Genomic DNA, 20430 nt, shown 5'->3' on the forward strand with positions numbered 1-20430 from the left:
AAAAATTGACATCTTTTATTATCCCTCACTCTGTGGCCATGCCATGTGTTCATTGTTATGAGTGTCCTACATACTTTCTCTGTCTAAGACTCTCTTACAAACCATTTCCAGGCAATACGCCAATTCAAAAACTACATAAAACCGGAAGTATACGATTGATGTTATCAACACATTCAATTTATACCGTTGAGTTTTCAACAAAAACAAGATGTGTTTGTGAAACACTATGCGCCCGGCGTCAACAAAGTTGGAAAAAGCTATTTTTAGTATAAAGGTCACAGTCAAGGTCACATGGTCATTGACCTTGGTGTTGTTTGTAAGAACTTAATTAGTGGGATATATACTAAATATGAAGTCCCTACTATGGTTCAAAAGTTATGGCAAAAAGTGGAAAAAGCTATTTTTAGTATAAAGGTCACAGTCAAGGTCACATGGTCATTTACCTTGGTGTTGTTTGAAAGAACTTAATTAGTGGGGTATGCATACTAAATATGAAGTCCCTATTTCCTATGGTTCAAAAGTTATGGCAAAAAGTGGAAAAAGCTATTTTTAGTATAAAGGTCACAGTCAAGGTCACATGGTCATTTACCTTGGTGTTGTTTGAAAGAACTTTATTAGTGGAGTATGCATACTAAATATGAAGTCCCTATCTCTTATGGTTCAAAAGTTATGGCAAAAAGTGGAATAACCTATTTCTAGCATATAGGTCACAGTCAAGGTCACAAGGTCATTGACCTTGATGTCATTTGAAGGAACTTTATTAGTGGAGTATGCATACCAAATATGAAGTCTCTATCTCTTATGGTTCAAAGGTTATGACAAACAGTGGAATAACCTATTTTTAGCATATAGGTCACAGTCAAGGTCACAAGGTCATTGACCTTGGTATCATTCGAACGAGCTGAATTAATTATTGGAGTATGCATACCAAATATGAAGTCTCTATCTCTTATATTCAAAAGTTATAACAAACAGTTGAAAAACCTATTTTTAGCATATAGGTCACATTCAAGGTCACAAGGTCATTGACCTTGATGTCATTTGAAAGAACTTTATTAGAGGAGTATGCATACTAATTATGAAGTCTCTATCTCTTATGCTTCAAAAGTTATGACAAACAGTTGAAAAACCTATTTTTAGCATATAGGTCACATTCAAGGTCACAAGGTCATTGACCTTGATGTCATTTGAAAGAACTTTATTAGAGGAGTATGCATACCAAATATGAAGTCTCTATCTCTTACGGTTCAAAAGTTTTGGCCAAGGTTAAAGTTGACGACAGATAAACAGACAAACAGACAGGACAAAAACAATATGCACCCCAAAAAAATTCGGGCGCATAATAAAAAACTTAATGGATTTCAAACTTTACTAATAAGTATCTTAGTACATGTATTTGTAATAAATCAGTCACAAATGTAGCTGTGTGAAGTACAGAACAAGTTTTTGGCATTGTCGAACATACGTACGTAATGCGAATTGTAATTTGTTGTTTGCCATAGCGACTCACTAAGCAGCCAATCAAATGACCAACATAGATTTAATAACATACAATTTTTCAGCGAGTAAATATGTGCGAGTCATTTGATTGGTTGCTTATTGAGTTGCGATGGCAAACAACAAATTACAGATCACATGCAATGCAAAAAAACTCGTTTTGTAGTACATACAGTTAAAAAATCCACTCCCAGACTCATTATGGAGTTAGAAAGAGGTACTCCTATATACATGTAACATGTCGAGACCACTAGATTTTCTGACATCAGAATAAATTTGCATGTAAATTAGCTAATATGTTTACTTTACCTACTGCTGAATGAGCCGCAATGCATTGTGGGCTACTACAAGTACCTAGCTGTGTTGAAAATTAAAGGCAACTTGAATTGTCCCTTGGAAACTTATTTTCAATTCTTTTTTTAAATTTTTGAAAGAAATATTTAAAATGATGTATAATCTTTCATTTTTAAGCTCACATTTACAAAATTTGCTTTATGAAGCCTTATATCAACTTATAATACATCAGCCTAGTATACCATTGTTCAAAGAGACGTATAAGTGCTATCGCGTCGATAATACATTGAGTTTTTTTTCACACAGTATACGTGTACATAGCTTTCACAGGTAGTATATAGGTCCTTGTTTTTAGACAGCAGGAGAAAGTGTGCAATTATTATTTGACCCCTCAATATTATCAGAAAGTGTTTTATATATAATCAAAAGTCAAAGAGTTTGTACGATATTCGAAGCAACTGTTAATCATCTAAAACAACTCCAATATTAAATGTGAGCATGGAGCAGTGTCTTCAGAATACTGTAAAACGAGAATATTTGGCGCACTACTAATTTTAGCGCCTTTGGCGCAAGAGCCCCTGAGCGCTAAAATTTATTGTGCACTAAAGGATTTCTAAAAATCATTTTTTGTGTGTGTTCAAAGCTTTTACATAAGTACATGTAAACCGGAACGCGCGATTACGTAATGTCAAAGGTCAATGGATTATATATACACACTGGCACTGCACTTGTTCGGAAGACAGAAAGATCTGTCAAATTATAATTTAATTGAACTATTGTTACCCAAGTAGTTGTTACCCGATTATTATCATTAGTATCTTCAAAGTTTGGCTTCTCGGCGTGTCAATCATCTATCGCCTCGAGGTAAACAATGCAATCAAGCATGGCGATTGAGCTTGCAGACAATTATACCTGATTAGGATTACCGTTTTATCTAAGTTATTTTCTGTCGATGCATCCATTGTTTTAATATGATTTAAATGAGTAAATACTCCATTTTTTTTAATTGAAAATAGAAATAAAAAATAAATTTTAACACTGTTTTACGTCCATGTGATAGCAACACGTACCGCGGTAAAGTTAACGAATGTTTACTGATAAACGGGAGTACTAATGTGTTTCCGTGCTTAACTAACCAAAACGTGACTAGTCAAATACGGTGAGGATAAAAAAAAAACAAATATCACATTTTACTGACAGGTGCAAGCGCTAAAATTTATTTGCGCCAATGCATTCCCACTTGCGTTTGCGCTAAAATACGTATGCGCCAAATTTTCTCGTTTTACAGTATTATCTTTCAATTTCGGTCTAATAAAGTTTTTAAGAAGCTCTACAATTTTTCCGGTTACGAGTTAAATTTTGTGCAGTAAACCAATGAAAACCACGTGTAGCCATTGAATCATAAACACGTGGTAAACTGTTATGCTTTGGGAATCTTTCACTTGATTGGAGAACGGGCGTGACGAAGACATCGTCACGTGTTGAAAATTGCCTTCCATATAAGGTAGTAGTCTCGACCTGTGTAATATCTGACTGGTATTAATATCAGTGACATACAATAGACTTCAATTGTTCTAAATCAAACTTCACGTTTTAACAAGCGTAAAAATATTTAAAACCATAAATATCAAACTAAAAAAACATATTTTTTTAAAATTACATATTTATTTCGTTTTAAAAGTGTAATTATTCTTCGGCCACATCGTCAATAGCCCTTTGGTGATCTTGACTTCACTTATCACCTGAGGGCAAACTAGCTAAAATATCACTGTAAAGTATGCTAATTTATTGTTTAAAGTTAACCAATCAGAAAGTTTGAACTCTTCAATTTTATTTTTCAAAAAAATGTTCATTACTTAAGTTTGCTATTTATGGTATTAAATAGTTTGATGTTTGTTGTTGATTTGACTCTTGATTATAAAAAATACATAAAACAACAATTAACAACATGTATGTATCTCTAATGTCTTTATGCTATACTTTATTTCTGCAAAAAGCCAGGAGCCTGTAGTGATATTCTTTTCCACGATCGACACAAAATCACATGCATATATGTTTGTTTCTTTCTGCAAAATTTTATAAAGTTGTACTACTAGCCTACTTTTACTAATAGTAATAATGTTATCCGTGTCCTTTATTAACAGGATTTGCACTTATTTACGTTTTGTAAAGTTGTGCACAAACTAAAAAGTTTCATCTACTAAGTATATTAAATAAATAGATAATATTTTTTAATCATCCTTCAGCACTAGTAAAACGTAGCAGTAACCAGGGACCTATATACTAGTATATAGGTTAACCTGTTTTTTCCGAGCGACATTATAAACTGTGCAGTATAATCGCTGCGACGAAACACTCTGCAGTAATCATAAAATAAATGCTGTACGAATAAATAAACTCAAGGTTATAATTATTCAGATAAATTCTACACTTTTCAAACCTTATATAATGACACCAACAATAGGCAAATATCAATATTTTTGTCTCAGATGATCCGCAACTTTCTTCCTCTACATAAAAAATGGCTGACGCCTCGTGATCAGATATTGGTATACCGCGCCCGATCGAAAAAATAAAAATAAAGGCAGCTGCTCTAATGATTTTATTCCTGACGGCCACAAACTGACAAAATTAATTCTGCATTTAATAATACAGAATCACTCACTACCTGAGGATGCTTCCATATAACTATAACCAATATTTGCTTTGCTGTTCTTGAGAAGAAGATTTTTTAAAAATTTTCCCTATATACTCCTATGTAAAATTTTGATCGGCCATTGTGGCCCCACCCTACCCCCGGGGGTCATGATTTGATCAAACTTGAATTTACATTACCTGAGGATGTTTCCACACGAGTTTCATCTTTCTTGGCCCAGTGGTTCTTGAGAAGAAGATTTTTAAAAATGCCATTAATTTTTTCACTAATTCATAATTATCTCCCCTTTGAGGAGAGCGTGGCCCTTCATTTGAACAAACTTGAATCCCCTTCACCCAAGGATACTTTGTACCAAGTTTGGTTGAAATTGGCCCAGTGGTTCTTGAGAAGAAGATGAAAATGTGAAAAGTTTACGACGACAACAACGACAACGACGACGACAACGACAGACAACGGACAAATTTTGATCAGAAAAGCTCACTTGAGCCTTCGGCTCAGGTGAGCTAAAAAGACCATTGTTTGTTATATGGTTTACCATTTTTCTGTGCACCCCGATGACAAAGCCTGAGAAGAGTTCAGCGGTGGCTTTGGGGGCAGGGTTTTCTGGGGTGGGTTGGAGACTTCCCATGGTAGGGACATCACTTGGTTGGCGGGAATGTGTGGGGGTGTTGTTAGCAGAGTTATCCTCCACTGTTAACGAAGTGGACATTGAGGTGGGACCATTTTCTAATTTCTGTTGAATTTTTTCTGTAAAAACACAAGAAAAGACAAGAAATTAGCATAAACATATCAAACATTGAAACATGATTTTTTTAAAGAAGATACAATAACATTTTTATATTACATATTCATACATATTTTTTTCCTACATGGTAATAATTTATCCTATGTAAGCAGTCACAGATTTACCATCATGGAAGTTCGTTACACTTAAATTGCACTTAAGTTAAAATTAAAGACTATAATTCCTCAGAATCATGTCCCACATAAAAAAGATGTTTACAGTAATACATGTATGTATATTTTTTAGAAATCAAAATTTTGGGGACATACTTGTGGCCAATCCTCTCTGAATATCATTGAGGCCTACAGAGTTTTTGGGGACGGTTCCTTTCTCCTCCTCAATGGTCATGGGTTTGATTTCCTCGTGAGGCGGGAGCTCATAGGCATACAACACTCCTCCTATCAGAGTCTTTACCTTGTGATTATCCTGTGGTAATGCCTGTAAACAAACCCAAAAATTAAAATCAATATTTTACAAAATCAGTGACTTGTTTTTTAGGGAGTAATACAATGTCAGCCAGACAATTTGTGAAATATTGTCAAAAAGACCCCAACTGAGTGTAACACCTTGACAGTGAGGATGTACTGTATACACTCGCCTATAAGTCGGTCTGCGTATAAGTCGGTTGTATTTTTGGGGGCTATTTTGAAGGGATTTAATTGCCATTGCCCCGTCTATAAGTCGATGCAACTTTTTGCCAGAATCGGCTGAGAATATTAAATCAATGCAGTGATTTCTAAACCTGGTTTCAATTCATATTTCTTGAAATGATGCTGAGATTTTATTTTAAATCATTAAACAGATAAGTAATGCATAAACCTTTGAATGCATAAAACATATATATATATATATATCCAGACTTTGTTCTTCAACAGTCGTTGGAAATAAACATGTACCGGTATATAAAATGCTACATTTCACCGTCCAGAAAAAAGTCTCTTTATGACTTGCCTATAAGTCGGACATAGAGTTTTTGACCAAAATTTAACTCCCCAAAAACCGACTTATAGACAAATAGATATGGTAGATTTTGGATTCTCTGACTATGATCTACTTATGATCCCATATTTTTTTCTTTAGTTTATATTTTACTAATTAAAAATCATTTTTTTAAAAAGATTTTTTTTTTGAGAAACTAGAATTAAGAAAGAATCTGATTTCATACTCATATCCGACCCAATACTTTTATAAACAAGAGGCCCATGGGCCTTATAGGTCACCTGAGTATCATGCCACAACTTTCCAACAATTGAATTCGATTCATGTTTTAAACTAGAGCAAGTAGAGGCCATGAAATTCTCAATTTTGAAACAGGAACCATTGCTTATCATATTTATACACTCAGCATGTTTATTTTGGTTACTTAACCACAGAGGTAGATCAGAGTAACAAAGAGAAAATGCATTTCCACTTTTAGTGAATTTCAGGGCCCCTGGGTCAGGGCTTCTTGTGTTAGGGCGGGTCCACAGTTGAGCTCCCCATACCACAGGAACCAGTGACCCTGGGGCCACATCTTTCAAAATTTTGGACATTTTTTAAAATTTTATTTCATCTTGCTGTTGATTAACATCAAAGTGCAGATTTCAAAGCATTCAATTATGTCCCCCCCCCCCAAAAGTACCACGATCTGTCCCAGGGGCCAGGAAATTAACCATTTTTGGAAGAAGCATGTTTTTTTGTCATAAATATACACTAAGCTCATTGGCATTATACCCAACAACAAAGGAAAATATTTTCAAAGAATTCATGCATTTTCACTATATAAACATTAAAGCCCCGCCCAAACACAAGAAGCCCTAACCCAGGGACCCTACAATTCAAAAATCTCAAAGAGGCATCCTTCCTCCTTATAACTATGCACATAGTTCTTTGGTTAAATACTCAGGTGCAGTAAAGAAGAGTTTTAAAGAATTTATGCATTTTCACTATATAATCAATAATCCTAACACCAGAACCCCCAACTAAGGGGCAATGAAATTCACAATTTTGGAAGAGGCAGCCTTATTCAACATAGCTATGCACTTGGTTAGTTTATTCAATGCCTATGAACAGAGAAGAAGAATTTCAAAGAATTTTTGCATTTTCACTATATAATCTATAGGGCCCCGCCCTAACACCAGAACCCCTGACCCTGGGGCAAAAAAATTCACAATTTTGGAATAGGCACTCTTGCTCATCATAACTATGTACTTAGTTAGTTTATTTAATACCCAGAAGCAGAGAAGAAGATTTTCAAAGAATAAATGCATTTTCACTATATAACCAATAGAGTCCCGCCCTAACACCAAAACCCTTGACCCTGGGGTCATAAAATTCACAATTTTGGAAGAGGCAGTCATTTTCAACTTACCTATGCACTTGGTTAGTTTATTTAATGCCCAGGAGCAGAAAAGAAGAATTTCAAAGAAATAATGCATTTTCACTATATAACCTGTTTAGCCCCGCCCTAGCACTAGAACCCCTGACCCTGGGGCCATGAATTTCAAAATTTTGGTAGAGGACTCAATGCTGATTACAATCACACCAACAGTTTGACTGCTTGATGTCCAGGAGTAAAGAAGAAGATTTTTAAAGATTGCACTACTTTTAGTGGTTTTTGCCCCCCCCCCAGGCCCCAGGGGGGGGCAGGGACCATGAAATTCACAATTTTTGTTCCCCTTCACCCATAGATGCTATATGCCAAATTTGGTTGAAATTGGTTCAGTGGTTTCAGAGAAGAAGTTAAAAATGTTCAAATGTTAACGCACGACGAACGACGACGGACAAAAACAGATAGCAATAGGTCACCTGAGTTTACTCAGGTGACCTAAAGAGTCAAAGTTTGAATTTTCAATCTTCCTATCACAAAGGTGCATAAATGGTGATATTAATACTATATATTATTTCATTAATAATTATATTAAGCAATGTTTACATTTTCATATTTGTAAACAATTTTTTCCAGAAATAGAACTGTCAACAAGTAGGTGACCATTACAAACAGGAGTCAGAGACCATTATTATCTAAAATCCCAATGAACCTTTTTTGAATTATCAGTGTTATTATGTCACCAAATAAAAGACCGTGAGGTTCAACTTAATGAACCTGAGGTATTAACCAGCGATTAGAACCAACTTTTATCGGTCACTCTTCAAACTGTGGAACACTTTCTAATCATGACGTAATTTTCCCCGACTACCAGAAGTGGACAAGGCAGGATATTGAGCGACCAACAAGTGCTGTGTAAATTCTAAGAGTAATCATAAACGAACACTAAATCCTCCCGTTACAAACATCCTAATCGTGAGACGGCATGAAATCGGGAGTCTCTTTTTAACAAATCAGCACTAATCTCCATTTTGTTCAACAACAACAGATGGTTTTGAATGACACTCTGGAAATGGCCATTTGTTTTGGAAATTGATATGGGATGGCCATAAACAGTTTCATAATCTACAAATAGAGTGGCATTTTACTAAGGTCAAGATTGTGATAAATGTTTTATGTCTGGATATGAGTAGGTTCATTTTCCTATGAATTGATGAATACAAAATCAGCATGAGAACAACAACAATTACTTTAAAGGATATTATATTGGTAAACTTCCTATGACAAAGCATAACTGCATGTCTTTGATTGATAAGTCAGAAAACCGTAATTATCTTCATATTGCATTTTAAGCATGATTAAATGAACAGATCTTATGAAAAAAAAAAATTTTTGTGGTGTTTTAGCATAGCTTTGAATTGTAGATTTTTTTTTTAAAGAAGTGAAAATCAATGAAAGCTCTGCTTTATATTGATAAAGAACTATTCTAATTTTTTTTTCAAAAAGTATTTATACCAATTTAGGAAATTGTACCAAAAAATGTACTTCTGATCTAATTATTGCTAACAGGGGGAAAAAATAAAACTTCTCAAATCTGAATGAATTTTGCACAATACATATACATGAGTAGATATGAAACATTTTTCCAGAAATACCCAAATATATGAAAACTTACTATATGTGACCCAGCTAACTTTACAAACTATTAAGAAATTAAAAATCACTCCAATTTTGCATTGTCTGATTCAAATAAATAATATGTTAATTAAGGCTCCTCCCACTTTCCATTCATAAAACTTTGAGACAGCCCTATTTATTTCATAACTCAATCCAGAGCCATATGTTCCTGTCAATCTTTGTCTATCATCTCCTGATACTCCAATACTTTTAAGGAACCCCAAAAGTCAACAATTTTGTCAAATAGGAAGTTTATGAAGAGAATGAAATTAGCTGTTATCAAGCTACTGTGAAACTACTGACTGGAAACATAACTTATATTTTAGCAAAAAGGTATGTCAAATACTTCTCATTTTCATTTTAAAAACATTATTGCCCATGATTTAAATTTTTTTCTTTATTACTGTTCAATTTCAACTTATTCTTCTGAAACTTGACAATGCTGAAAAATCCAGTTCTAGATTTCTTTATTTAACATTTCTGAAAAGAAAATTGTATCTCAAAAGCATGCTCCACTTTGTGAAGTACATCTTTATCAAAGGGAATCTTTAATATATTTTGTCTCTTGAATATGCATTTTACTCATGGCCTTTTTCCACTTAATAATATTTTCATTTATCAGATCTAAGAATCACTTAAAAATGACAACCCGGGAAGCAGGCACAACAGAGAACATTCTTAATTCAACACTGACGACAATAATAAACACATCTACATCTGCGAATGACACCTCCACCTCATCTGTGGACATATACTATGATCCACTCCCCTGTTACTCCTTATATTGTATCTTTGAATTAAGATACAGACAAGAGTACTACACCATTCTGATGTGCATATCCATCATGCTTGGAATTCTGGGAAGTGTGGGCTTCATGGGTAACAGCCTCGTTTTGATTGTCCTGCTGAAAGCCAAGATGAAGCAGACGTCCATTTATTTCATGCTCATGTTGTGCATTCTGGATCTCATCGCCTGTGCCGTGGTCATCCCGGGAATTGTCGTCACAGAATGGCATTTCCCCTTCACCAGCGACTTCCTATGTAAGCTCTGGGAAGGAGTTCGCTTTTTCACCATTCCTACCTCAGCCATGGTTTTGGTGGCCATTGCTTTTGAGAGATGTGTTGTGATCTGCTTTGCTCCTAGACGAGTTTCAAAGAACATGACCTTTCTGATTATTTTGGTGATTTTTATATTTGGTGCATGTCTCGGGGTCCCCCCAGCACTGGGTATGGGTGTTTATTCTGGGAATGGATTCTATTTAGGGTACTGCATTACCAACTACCAGTATCTCTCCTTGGACTCCCTGACAAAATACTGGCTTGGAATAACCTCCATCTTCATCCTCATGATAATCAGCATAATCATCTTCTACTCCTCCATTTTCTTTACTGTCTTGATTCAAAACAGAAAATGGAACAAGATCCAATCTCAGCAGACACAGACAGCTACATGTAAAATGGCAGAAAATTGCAAAGACTTACGCAGAAAATCATCTACTTCAGACATCATGTTCGCAACAAGAGCAAGTGAGAAACTGCTTAAAATTCCCAAGAACCAAAAATTGTCTGAGATAACCACACCAATAGAAAATTTTGAACTCCCTTCTGGTGATTATCCAGACACCCAAATTGAGAATATTGGAGAAGAAAATGATCCATTCACAGACCCATCTGAGGAAATGTCTAAGTACGGTTCCAAAACTGTGGAAAAGACTATGAAAATACGAAATGTGAAAATATCCCCTGGCACTTTGCCTGACAATAATGCATTAATGAAATCAAATTCCATACCTTCCACTTCAAAGAGCATTGTTCCTTTCACAAATTCAACTGACACAAATTCTATTAAGCAAAAATCTTCAAGTGTTGAAAACTGGGTGAAAAAACAATCTCTGAAAATAATGCCCACTATTCCCGATGACCAAAAAGTGGACACTAAAACAAATTCCATGCCTTCAACTTCCCAAAATCTAACCAACAAAGTTCAAAGCAGAAATCCTGCTATAAAGACCTCCAGGAAAATGCACATAAAAACAACCCAAGTTCTCTTCACTGTGACAGTGGTGTATATAGTGTCTTTTTTGCCTACATTTCTCATTGCCAATAATCTGCTCCCAGAATTCAAAGGAAGCAGAGTTATTTACCTTATGTACTTCCTGAACAATACTGCTAACCCCATTATTTATTCTTTTATGAATCCTCAATTTCGCAAGGAAGTGTGGAAATTTCTCAAATGTAAATCTAGATAGCTTAATATTTAAAGGGAAAAAAATGTGATATGGATATTACATGTATTTATAATAAAGAAACCAAACCAATCTTTATCATACTTTAAATACAATATAAGAACTGGAATTACTAAGCATTAAGATTAAATACTGCTAGTACTAGGGCTGGGTATTGGCTGGAAATTTCGTATTGCAATATTTCAAAATGAACTGCAATATTTTCAATGAGAGTTAAAATGATCTTTTCTTAATTGTCTTATTAACCTCCCTCTATAAGTAATGTATATAAAACTATAATAGATACATTGTTACAATTATTTTGTTGTTTAATTCACTACTGTTATGGAAAGAAATGCAACTATACAACAACAACTTTACCATTTTGGACTGTTTGGCATGATTGAAACATTTCTAATATTCTAAATTTCATATTTTACCCAGGAAATCTGAAGCAGTTTCTTGGAATATTGATAGTGGAAAAACATATCACATTACGATAATTTTTGTTAATGAATTGCAATATACCGGAATATCGATGTGCAGCCCTAGCTAGTACATACATTTTCACATTGTGAAGATGCAAAGCTATTCATATTTTAATATTTACATTTCCAAATATGTTTCCTTAAGATTCCATGCCAGAGTATTGTACATTTTCTCATGAACTGCAACGGATAAGCATGAATATCTCAATTTTTACGTCATAATTCCGCACTTGACATCAAAACTATACTAATAGTGCAAACTGTTTTGCTTTATACATGTTCATGATAGATAAACTGGGGCACCTTATCAGAAAAATAATGTAAGACCAGTATTGAACTTTAAACAATGGCGGCTTCGCGATTTGGCTTATACTGAATTACGGATGTATATATATATGTATTTAAATAATTTGCATGGTCCCCTGAATTTCAATATATATCCAGAGTAGGCTGTATTACCCCCATAATTAGTCTTAATTGGGTGCAATTTAGTAAATTCCTACTAGCCATGAAGGTTGATGCTTCAACAAGGTTTTTATGGCTCTTAGTTAAAGTAGGTCACTGATCCAGACGTGTATATGACAATAGTCCATCAAATGCTCTCTCCTACACAAAAGTCAGTGCCGATTTACTGCTTAGATTGAAGATTCTGGCGTTCAGAATAATAAGTGATGTGCTACTCGCGATGAAGTACATGTAGTTCATAAAGGACATGTAACTGGGATTAAAATTACCCTGGCTAATGCTCAAATGATCTTAGACTCAATTATCTGAATAAACACTATTCAGAAGTCTCTGGTGAAACTAAGACTCTACTGCTTTTTGTTAAGATTATTTAGAATTGGTTTTTCATCTATGAGACATGATTTATACACCTTTATATATTCCTAAACAAAAAGTAAACAAACTGTCTGACCTTGACAATTGGTCCCATGATTTCCACAAACAGGATCTGTCCTGGAGGAATTCCTGTCAAACTACTGAGCTCCTTCTTCAGAGCTTTGTATTTTTCATCCATGTTGAGTCGAATGCCGTATTTGACAGGCACAGATCCATCCAGTCTTGTTACTATGAAAATAGAACAGTCATGTAGCACCTAATATAAGAAATCTTAATTTTCATAAATGAAACAATTTGTATCCTAAATGTGACCAAAATTAATCAAGAGATACAGTATGCAATTTTTCCTTTACTCGTGTGTAAAGTGAATATGGCATTACACCTACTGTCAAAATTTGTTTTGGAAGCTGTTTAACAGATTGTGGGGTGTAAAGTTGGCATTATGATTTACATGTTGATATGTGCATGTATATCGTATGGAAAAGTCATATTTTTAATAATTGATGGTTAAGTGAACATACTATAGCTAAAAATCTATTGTCGACTTTCAAGATATGATTGTACATAAAACAACACTTTCACCTAATAAAATTGTCAAGTTTTGGAAGAAGCATACTTTACAGAGGACTTACATAGTGCTAAAATTTCCTCTATACATTTTCAAAACTTTATATAATATGTGAATGTAAGTTGCAAAATTGAAAACAAATGCCTGAGAATTAGCAAATATGACCTACCTATAACTTCTAGATGAATACAGCTGTCCATGGGAAGGGGGAGAGAGAGGTAGTTAAATGGGTCAAAACGGACACTCATGTGTCCACATTCTTTACAGCGCACTTGGGACTTGAGTTGGCCATGGAAGAGATCAACAATTATGGACTGGTTTCTCCGTAAGTGGTTTTCCCATGCCTGAAATGCACAGAATAACATTGAAGAAACAATGTCATTTAGAATTCTTTTCTTGAACAATGGATAGCAGTTTAATACAATGTGACTTCCACATATACATGTACATTTACAATATTTTTGAGTTACTTTGCAAACTCTATATTTTGAAGGTCATTTATACATTTACAGTAAAACATGCTTACAGCGAACATGCTCATCATGAATTAATGCTTATAACGAAGTGATTTTCACTCCATGCAACTATTAAAATAATATATTGTTCACTTCACAGAAATAACGAATTATGCTAATAACAAAGCAAAAACATCCATCCCTGGAGCTTCGTTACATGTCTATTATACTGTACATGTAATTGTTATGATTCCCCTGATCAGTCCCGCCTTACCTCCTCAGCCACCACTTCATCCTGTCTGCCATCACTGTCCTTCAGTTCTACGTAAGGTTTTACATGAACCCTGTGTAAGGATATACAGACCTATTACATGTACAAACTATTCCATTAACAACAACAACAACAATCTAAAAATTGGACAACTTCAAACTACAGTCAAACTTGTTTTAAGAGGCCACCTTTAGGAAGTCTGGAAACTGGCCACTTAAGACAGGTGGCCTCTTATTCCAGTTTGTCCTCCAAAAGGACATTCGGTCAATAAATAAACAACATTAAGCACTACAGTTGAATTAAATAATCATAATTAAACGGGTCAATTTCACAAAAGCTGTTTATGTGTATATATAATAATTCAAGCTCATTTAAAAAGAATATTAAAGAATTCCAAATGTTTAGGTTTTGTGCATGTTTCTTTTCCTACATAATTAGTTAAAAATCTTGCATTCATCAGTGTGCTTTTGTTACATTAAAATATTAAATTCTTTTAATTTTCATTTGAAGAAATACATACAGTGCCTGACTATTATCCCTTTTTTATAAAGAAAAAAAATACACAAAAATACAGTTTAATGGTAAATAAATTAAAGCATAGAAATTAAGAATACGTTCACTTTCATGAGTTAAAAAATGGTCAGCAGTATAACAACACCCCCCCCCTCCAACTTAATTAATCGGTAATTAACTTACTTGCTTATGTTTTTAAAGTCTTATTAATCTTATTGTTTATAAAGCTTTATAAAAGAATTTCTATGTAACATACACAGACATACAAATGAAATTAACCACTTGACCAGAGAGATGTATTTACGCAGTTGAAAATCATTCCATAACACAGGTGTCAAATGCAGTAGAGCGTAACTAATCCCAATTGATCGTCTCTTGATAGTGAAATTCACGAGATAATCATGGCATATGAAGCACTTTGTTTTCACAAGAGTAGCAATTAGGGCTTCTACATGGAATCAAAATCTAAAAGGTGTGAATTTCTTTAGCTAGAGAAAAGTATCAATTGTAATTAAATTCTTTCAATTTTTCAATCGGCGATCTTGAAAAATAATTACAAATTGATCTAACAGGATATTTTATTCCATAAACACAAACAGAGTTCAGCGTATATCTAAAAGCAATTTGTTTAATTGCATTAATAGGTTAAATTGACTATCGAGGATATAATTACCCAAGCCAATGCGTTTAAAATATGTGATAGGATCGCAACAAGTGACGAAATGGCCGCCTATTACAGTGTCCATAAGGCTGTTGGGGGAGGATTTGAGTGGCCGCTGGCCGCGTTACACAGGTGGCCGTTTATTCCAGTTAAAATATATAGTAAAAGTCGTCAGGGGGAAGAGAAAGTGGCCGCTGACCGCGAGTGGCCGTTGATTTCGGGTGGCCGCTAAGACAAGTTTGACTGTATTTTGATAAAAATCTAAAAATTGCACATTTTTAAACATAGGTAATCAGAGATTACAGAGCTCACCTCAACGAATGTTGTCTTTAAGTAAGGCAAAGTCACACAATTAACCAACAAGAAGTGTACATTCCAAAATTAAAATATTTAAGCAATTTTAATCTGATTTTGAAATAGAACTACATAAAAAATTTAAACTAGTTATTCTTCATGAAAATGTAATTAAAATCCAGCATCTGAAGCAAATTTGAGAGTTTTCATCTCTTGATGCAACATTTGTGCAAGTTTGGTTTATACAATGTTATATAAGCCTTATAGTTTTTTGGTAATAGACCTGCACCCATTACTTTTACCTGGTCTATTATCTGAAAATGTAAGTCGAATTCAGCATCCGAAGCAAGTCCATTAGTGTGCATCCTAAGATGTATCATCCATGCAAGTTTGCTCATTATAGGGCTCATAGTTAATTGGAAATGAAACATGCATCAAAAACTAACATTTTCACTCATCAACAAAAAGTAGGTCAGATTCATCATCCGAAGCAAGCCCAGTAGTTTGCATCCTTATATGTATCATCCACGCAAGTTTGGTCATTTAAGAACTCATACTTACTTGGAAATGAATCATGCACCAAAAACTTTAACCTATTCACTCAACTGGAAAATGTAGGTCAGATACAGCATCCGAAGCAAGCCTGGTAGTATACATCCTTATATGTATAATCCATGCTAGTTTGGCCAACATAGGGCTTATAGTTACTTGGAAATGAAACCTGCACCAAAAACTTTAACTTGTTCACTGAACCGGAAAATGTAGGTCAGATTCAGCATCCGAAGCAAGCCCAGTAGTATGCATCCTTAGATATATCATCCATGCAAGTTTGGTCAACATAGGGCTTATAGTTACTTGGAAATGACACCTGCACCAAAAAACTTTAATCTGTTCACTCAACCGTAAAATGTAGGTCAGATTCAGCATCCGAAGCAAGCCTGGTAGTATGCATCCGTAGATGTATCATCCATGCAAGTTTGGTCTACATAGGGCTTATAGTTACTTGGAAATGAAACCTGCACCAAAAACTTTAACTTGTTCACTCAACCGTAAAATGTAGGTCAGATTCAGCATCCGAAGCAAGCCTGGTAGTATGCATCCTTAGATGTATCATCCATGCAAGTTTGGTCAACATAGGGCTTATAGTTACTTGGAAATGAAACCTACACCAAAAACTGCACCAAAAATGTTAACCTGCTCCAAAAACATTAACCTGGTCATTCCTTTGCTGAAATTGCAGCATCTGAAACTTTGACTGGTACAATGAAACACACTAGAATCACCTTCCATGCTTGTCTAATCAATATAGGACACAGAAGTACTTAAAAAGAAAACTGCTCCAAAAAACTTAACTTTAACCTGGGACGCCGACACCGACGCCGAGGGTATTACATAAGCTCCCCCAACTTCGTTGAGGTGAGCTAAAAACTATTCTGATATTAGCAAAGAAAGAAAATAAGAATGTTTACACATTAAAAAAAATCACTCCGAATAAAAAAATTACAATAGACATACAGTCAAACTTGTTTTAAGAGGCCACCTTTGGGAAGTCTGAAAACTGGCCACTTAAGACAGGTGGCCTCTTATTCCAGTTTGCCCTCGAAAAAGACATTCGGGCAATGAATAAACAACATTAAGCACTATAGTTAAATTAATTAATCAAATAATAAAACAAGTCAATTTAACAAAGCCTTTTTATGTGTATATATAATAATTCAAGCTCAATAAAAAAAAAAACTGTTAAAAAGAATTACGATTTTTTAAAGTTTTGTGCGTGTTTCTGTTCCTACATATTAGTTAAACAAGAAATACATACAGTGCCTGACTACAATCCTTTTTATAAAGAAAAAAATTACATAACAATACAGTTTAATGGTAAATAAAATAAAGCATAGAAATTTAAGTAAGAATATGTCAATAAAAATTTCACTTGCATATGTTCAAAAACGTGCTCAAAAATAGTCAGCAGTGTAACACACCCCCCCACCCACCCCCCCAAAAAATTAATTCATCGGCAATTAACTTATAAACTTAAGTCTAGTAAATTTTATTGTTTATAAAGCTGTCAGAATTTTTATGTAACATACACAGACACACAAATAAAATTAACCAGTTGACCAGAGATGTATTGACGCAGTTGAAAATCATTCCATAACACAGGTGTCATATGCAGTAGAGCGTGACTAATCCCTATCGATGTCTCCTGATAGTGAAATTCACGAGATAATCATGCCAAGTGAAGCACTTTGTTTTCACAAGAGTAGCAATTAGGGCTTCTACATGGAATTAAAATCTAAAAGGTGTGAATTTCTTTAGGTAGGGTAGAGGAGAGTATCAATTGTATTTAAATTCTTTTTATTTTTCAATCGGCGATCTTAAAAAATTATTACAAATTGATCAATCATATAGTAACAGTTTTTTTTCATAAACACAAAGTTCAGTGTATCTATTAGTAATTTGTTTAATTGCATTAATAGCTAGGTTAAATTGGCTATCGGGATATATTTACCCAAGCGAATGAGTTTAAAAGACATAACAGAATCGCAACAAGTGACGAAATGGCCGCCTATTACAGTGTCAATCAGGTTGTTGGGGGGAGGATTTGGGTGGCCGCTGGCCACTTTACACAGGTGGCCGTTTATTCCAGTTAAAATATATAGGAAAAATCGTCGGGGGGAACTGAGAGTGGCCGCTGAACGCGAGTGGCCGTTGATTTCGGGTGGCCGCTAAGACAAGTTTGACTGTATATATTCAGTAAAAATATAAAATAAAATAATGAATTCCATAAAGTATACATTGTCTGTTCTCACCTGTTGAGATCCTCATGGAGACCATCTAAAAGAAAGCTAAGTAATTCCTGAGAGTCGTGCTGTTGAAAGCCATTAAAACGTGGTGCATATTTACCAATGGTCCACTGCAACATAAAATTTTTGTGATGCAATACATTTGACAACAAAAATTGACATGACCAAAAGACATGATATGCATGTGTCATTCCTTACTGTGTAAGTAACATTAGTTTGAATTTGATAGGAGCAAAGGTTATGTAATCTTACTCAGAGTTTATGAGGAGACATGGTTTTGTAATATTACTTGGAGTTAAAGAGGAGCTATGGTTTTGTTAACTTACTCAGAGTTTAAGAGGAGCTATGGTTTTGTAATCTTAATTGGTGTTTAAGAGGAGCTATGGTTTTGAGGTATTATGGTTTTGTTAGCTCACTCGTAGTTAAGGGTAGCTATGGTTTGAGGAGCTACGGTTTTGTTAACTTACTCGTAGTTTAAGAGGAGCTATGGTTTTGGAGGTTCCACTCCACAGATCCTTGACTAGTTCTCCGTATCTTTGAGCAATATGTCCCTTCATCCCAAGTGGATTAGACCTGCATAGAAATCATGATCATCACATTCAAAATATGTAATTTGTGGATAATCTGAACCATCTTGGTGTTAATTTTAACAGAAAAATATAATTCAGTTGCTCACCTGTTAAGTTCAAACAGATGTAGTCCTCCAATAAAATACTGAGTTAAAGGCCAAGTGTTAGACACACACTGTACAGCAGCATTCATAAAACAAGTGTTTCCTAAATTGTTAAGACCTGTAGCTCCTTTCTGGGTGGGTACTATAAAGACAAAATAAAATTAATTATTTCATGTTATCTGCAGATCACTAGTGTAAAACTTTTTTTTATATTCTAATTCCATAAAACAAAAATGATTTTACCTATAAATTTACATGTACATGTTTACTTCATTTTTAAAAAAAAATCTACAACATTTTTATATAAAGTAACTGATGAAGAATAATATGAACCTTACCTTGTTCTTTCCGACATGTTTTATTTTTTGCCAGCTGAGACATTTCTTCAGGCCATGTCAAGTCCTTGTTTCGGACTGAAATTAATAGTTTTGTAACCTAATTACCTTTTAAAGCTCAATTTACATAAGAAAGCTCAATGTACATAAGAATTAACCTCACAGAGAAGAAAAACCAAGACTGAAGCATCATGTATCACAAATCAAGTCTTTTCAATCAAAACTTACCCTCTATCAATAGAGACTGGTTTTCTTCTACTCCACAATCCTCTACTGTCATGGATTCATCTTCTAGGAGTGTCATGCTCTGTATAATTAAAATAAATTCAGGTGATATTAAAGCTAATTTCCGCAATGTTCTGATGTAACTTCTGGCCATTAGAAAAAGGGGATGATCTAAACAGATGCTTGAATTATACACAGCTTTATTTTTAGAAGCAAACACATGGGGTACTAAGAATGAATCTGACACTTCTGCAGTAATCTTGCACAAAAAACATCTGCTTTAAATTATTGATTCTCCTGAAGCATTTTCATTTAAATAAACACTCCTTATTTTACTATGAGGAAAATCCAGTTTAGTGAATTGAAAATAAGGTACAGGGACCACTTACTGATTATAAGATTTCCTTATACTATAAACAAGAAACAAAAATTTTAACAAAGATGAATGTCACTTACATCATCTTTACTTCCGATTTTCCATAACCTGATGTCCTCCCTGACAAATCGGACTTTGGTACAGAGAAATTCATACACCTGCTGTATGGTGTGTTGCTTGCTGAAGGTTGCTGTGAAAGCAACATAGCGCCTCGGTATAGGCGGTGCACTGGAGACGTAGTTTGTCATGCCTATAGAGAGTTCCAAAAGTTATGTGTAATTCTATCCTCATATAAATTAATCAAATGAATAATCATACTTTTTCTGCAAGCAAATTAATTCCCTTAAAGCACAATACTCTAGATTCTATATTTTACGCAAGTACTTGATATAGCAAAATTGTTCTTTGGCATCAAATCAAGATTAATAATTTGTGAATGGAGGGTTGAAGAAGATTTTATATTGTTTTAGCACAAGGAAAATAAAA

The 20430-nt window shown here is 34.4% G+C and overlaps 1 protein-coding gene across 4 annotated transcripts in view; it reads right to left on the reverse strand.

Moving 5' to 3' along the window:
- Positions 1–20430, reverse strand: part of LOC134263203 (ubiquitin carboxyl-terminal hydrolase 32-like) — a 51243-nt gene that overhangs the window by 20466 nt on the left and 10347 nt on the right. For all 4 annotated transcript variants that reach the window (XM_062745513.1, XM_062745515.1, XM_062745511.1 and 1 more), the window contains 11 exons: positions 20025–20194; positions 19572–19650; positions 19347–19421; positions 19012–19150; positions 18803–18908; positions 18342–18445; positions 14067–14136; positions 13507–13681; positions 12846–12997; positions 5501–5669; positions 4983–5194 (listed from right to left, as the gene is read on the reverse strand). In XM_062745513.1, the coding sequence (XP_062601497.1) occupies positions 4983–5194; positions 5501–5669; positions 12846–12997; positions 13507–13681; positions 14067–14136; positions 18342–18445; positions 18803–18908; positions 19012–19150; positions 19347–19421; positions 19572–19650; positions 20025–20194 (1451 nt within the window). The remainder of the gene's footprint in view (positions 1–4982; positions 5195–5500; positions 5670–12845; positions 12998–13506; positions 13682–14066; positions 14137–18341; positions 18446–18802; positions 18909–19011; positions 19151–19346; positions 19422–19571; positions 19651–20024; positions 20195–20430) is intronic.

The sequence above is a fragment of the Saccostrea cucullata genome, unplaced genomic scaffold (genome assembly GCF_032062105.1).
Source record: "Saccostrea cucullata isolate Sc308-1 unplaced genomic scaffold, CSIRO_AGI_Scuc_v1 ctg331, whole genome shotgun sequence".
In the NCBI taxonomy this organism is placed as follows: Eukaryota; Metazoa; Mollusca; class Bivalvia; order Ostreida; family Ostreidae; genus Saccostrea; species Saccostrea cuccullata.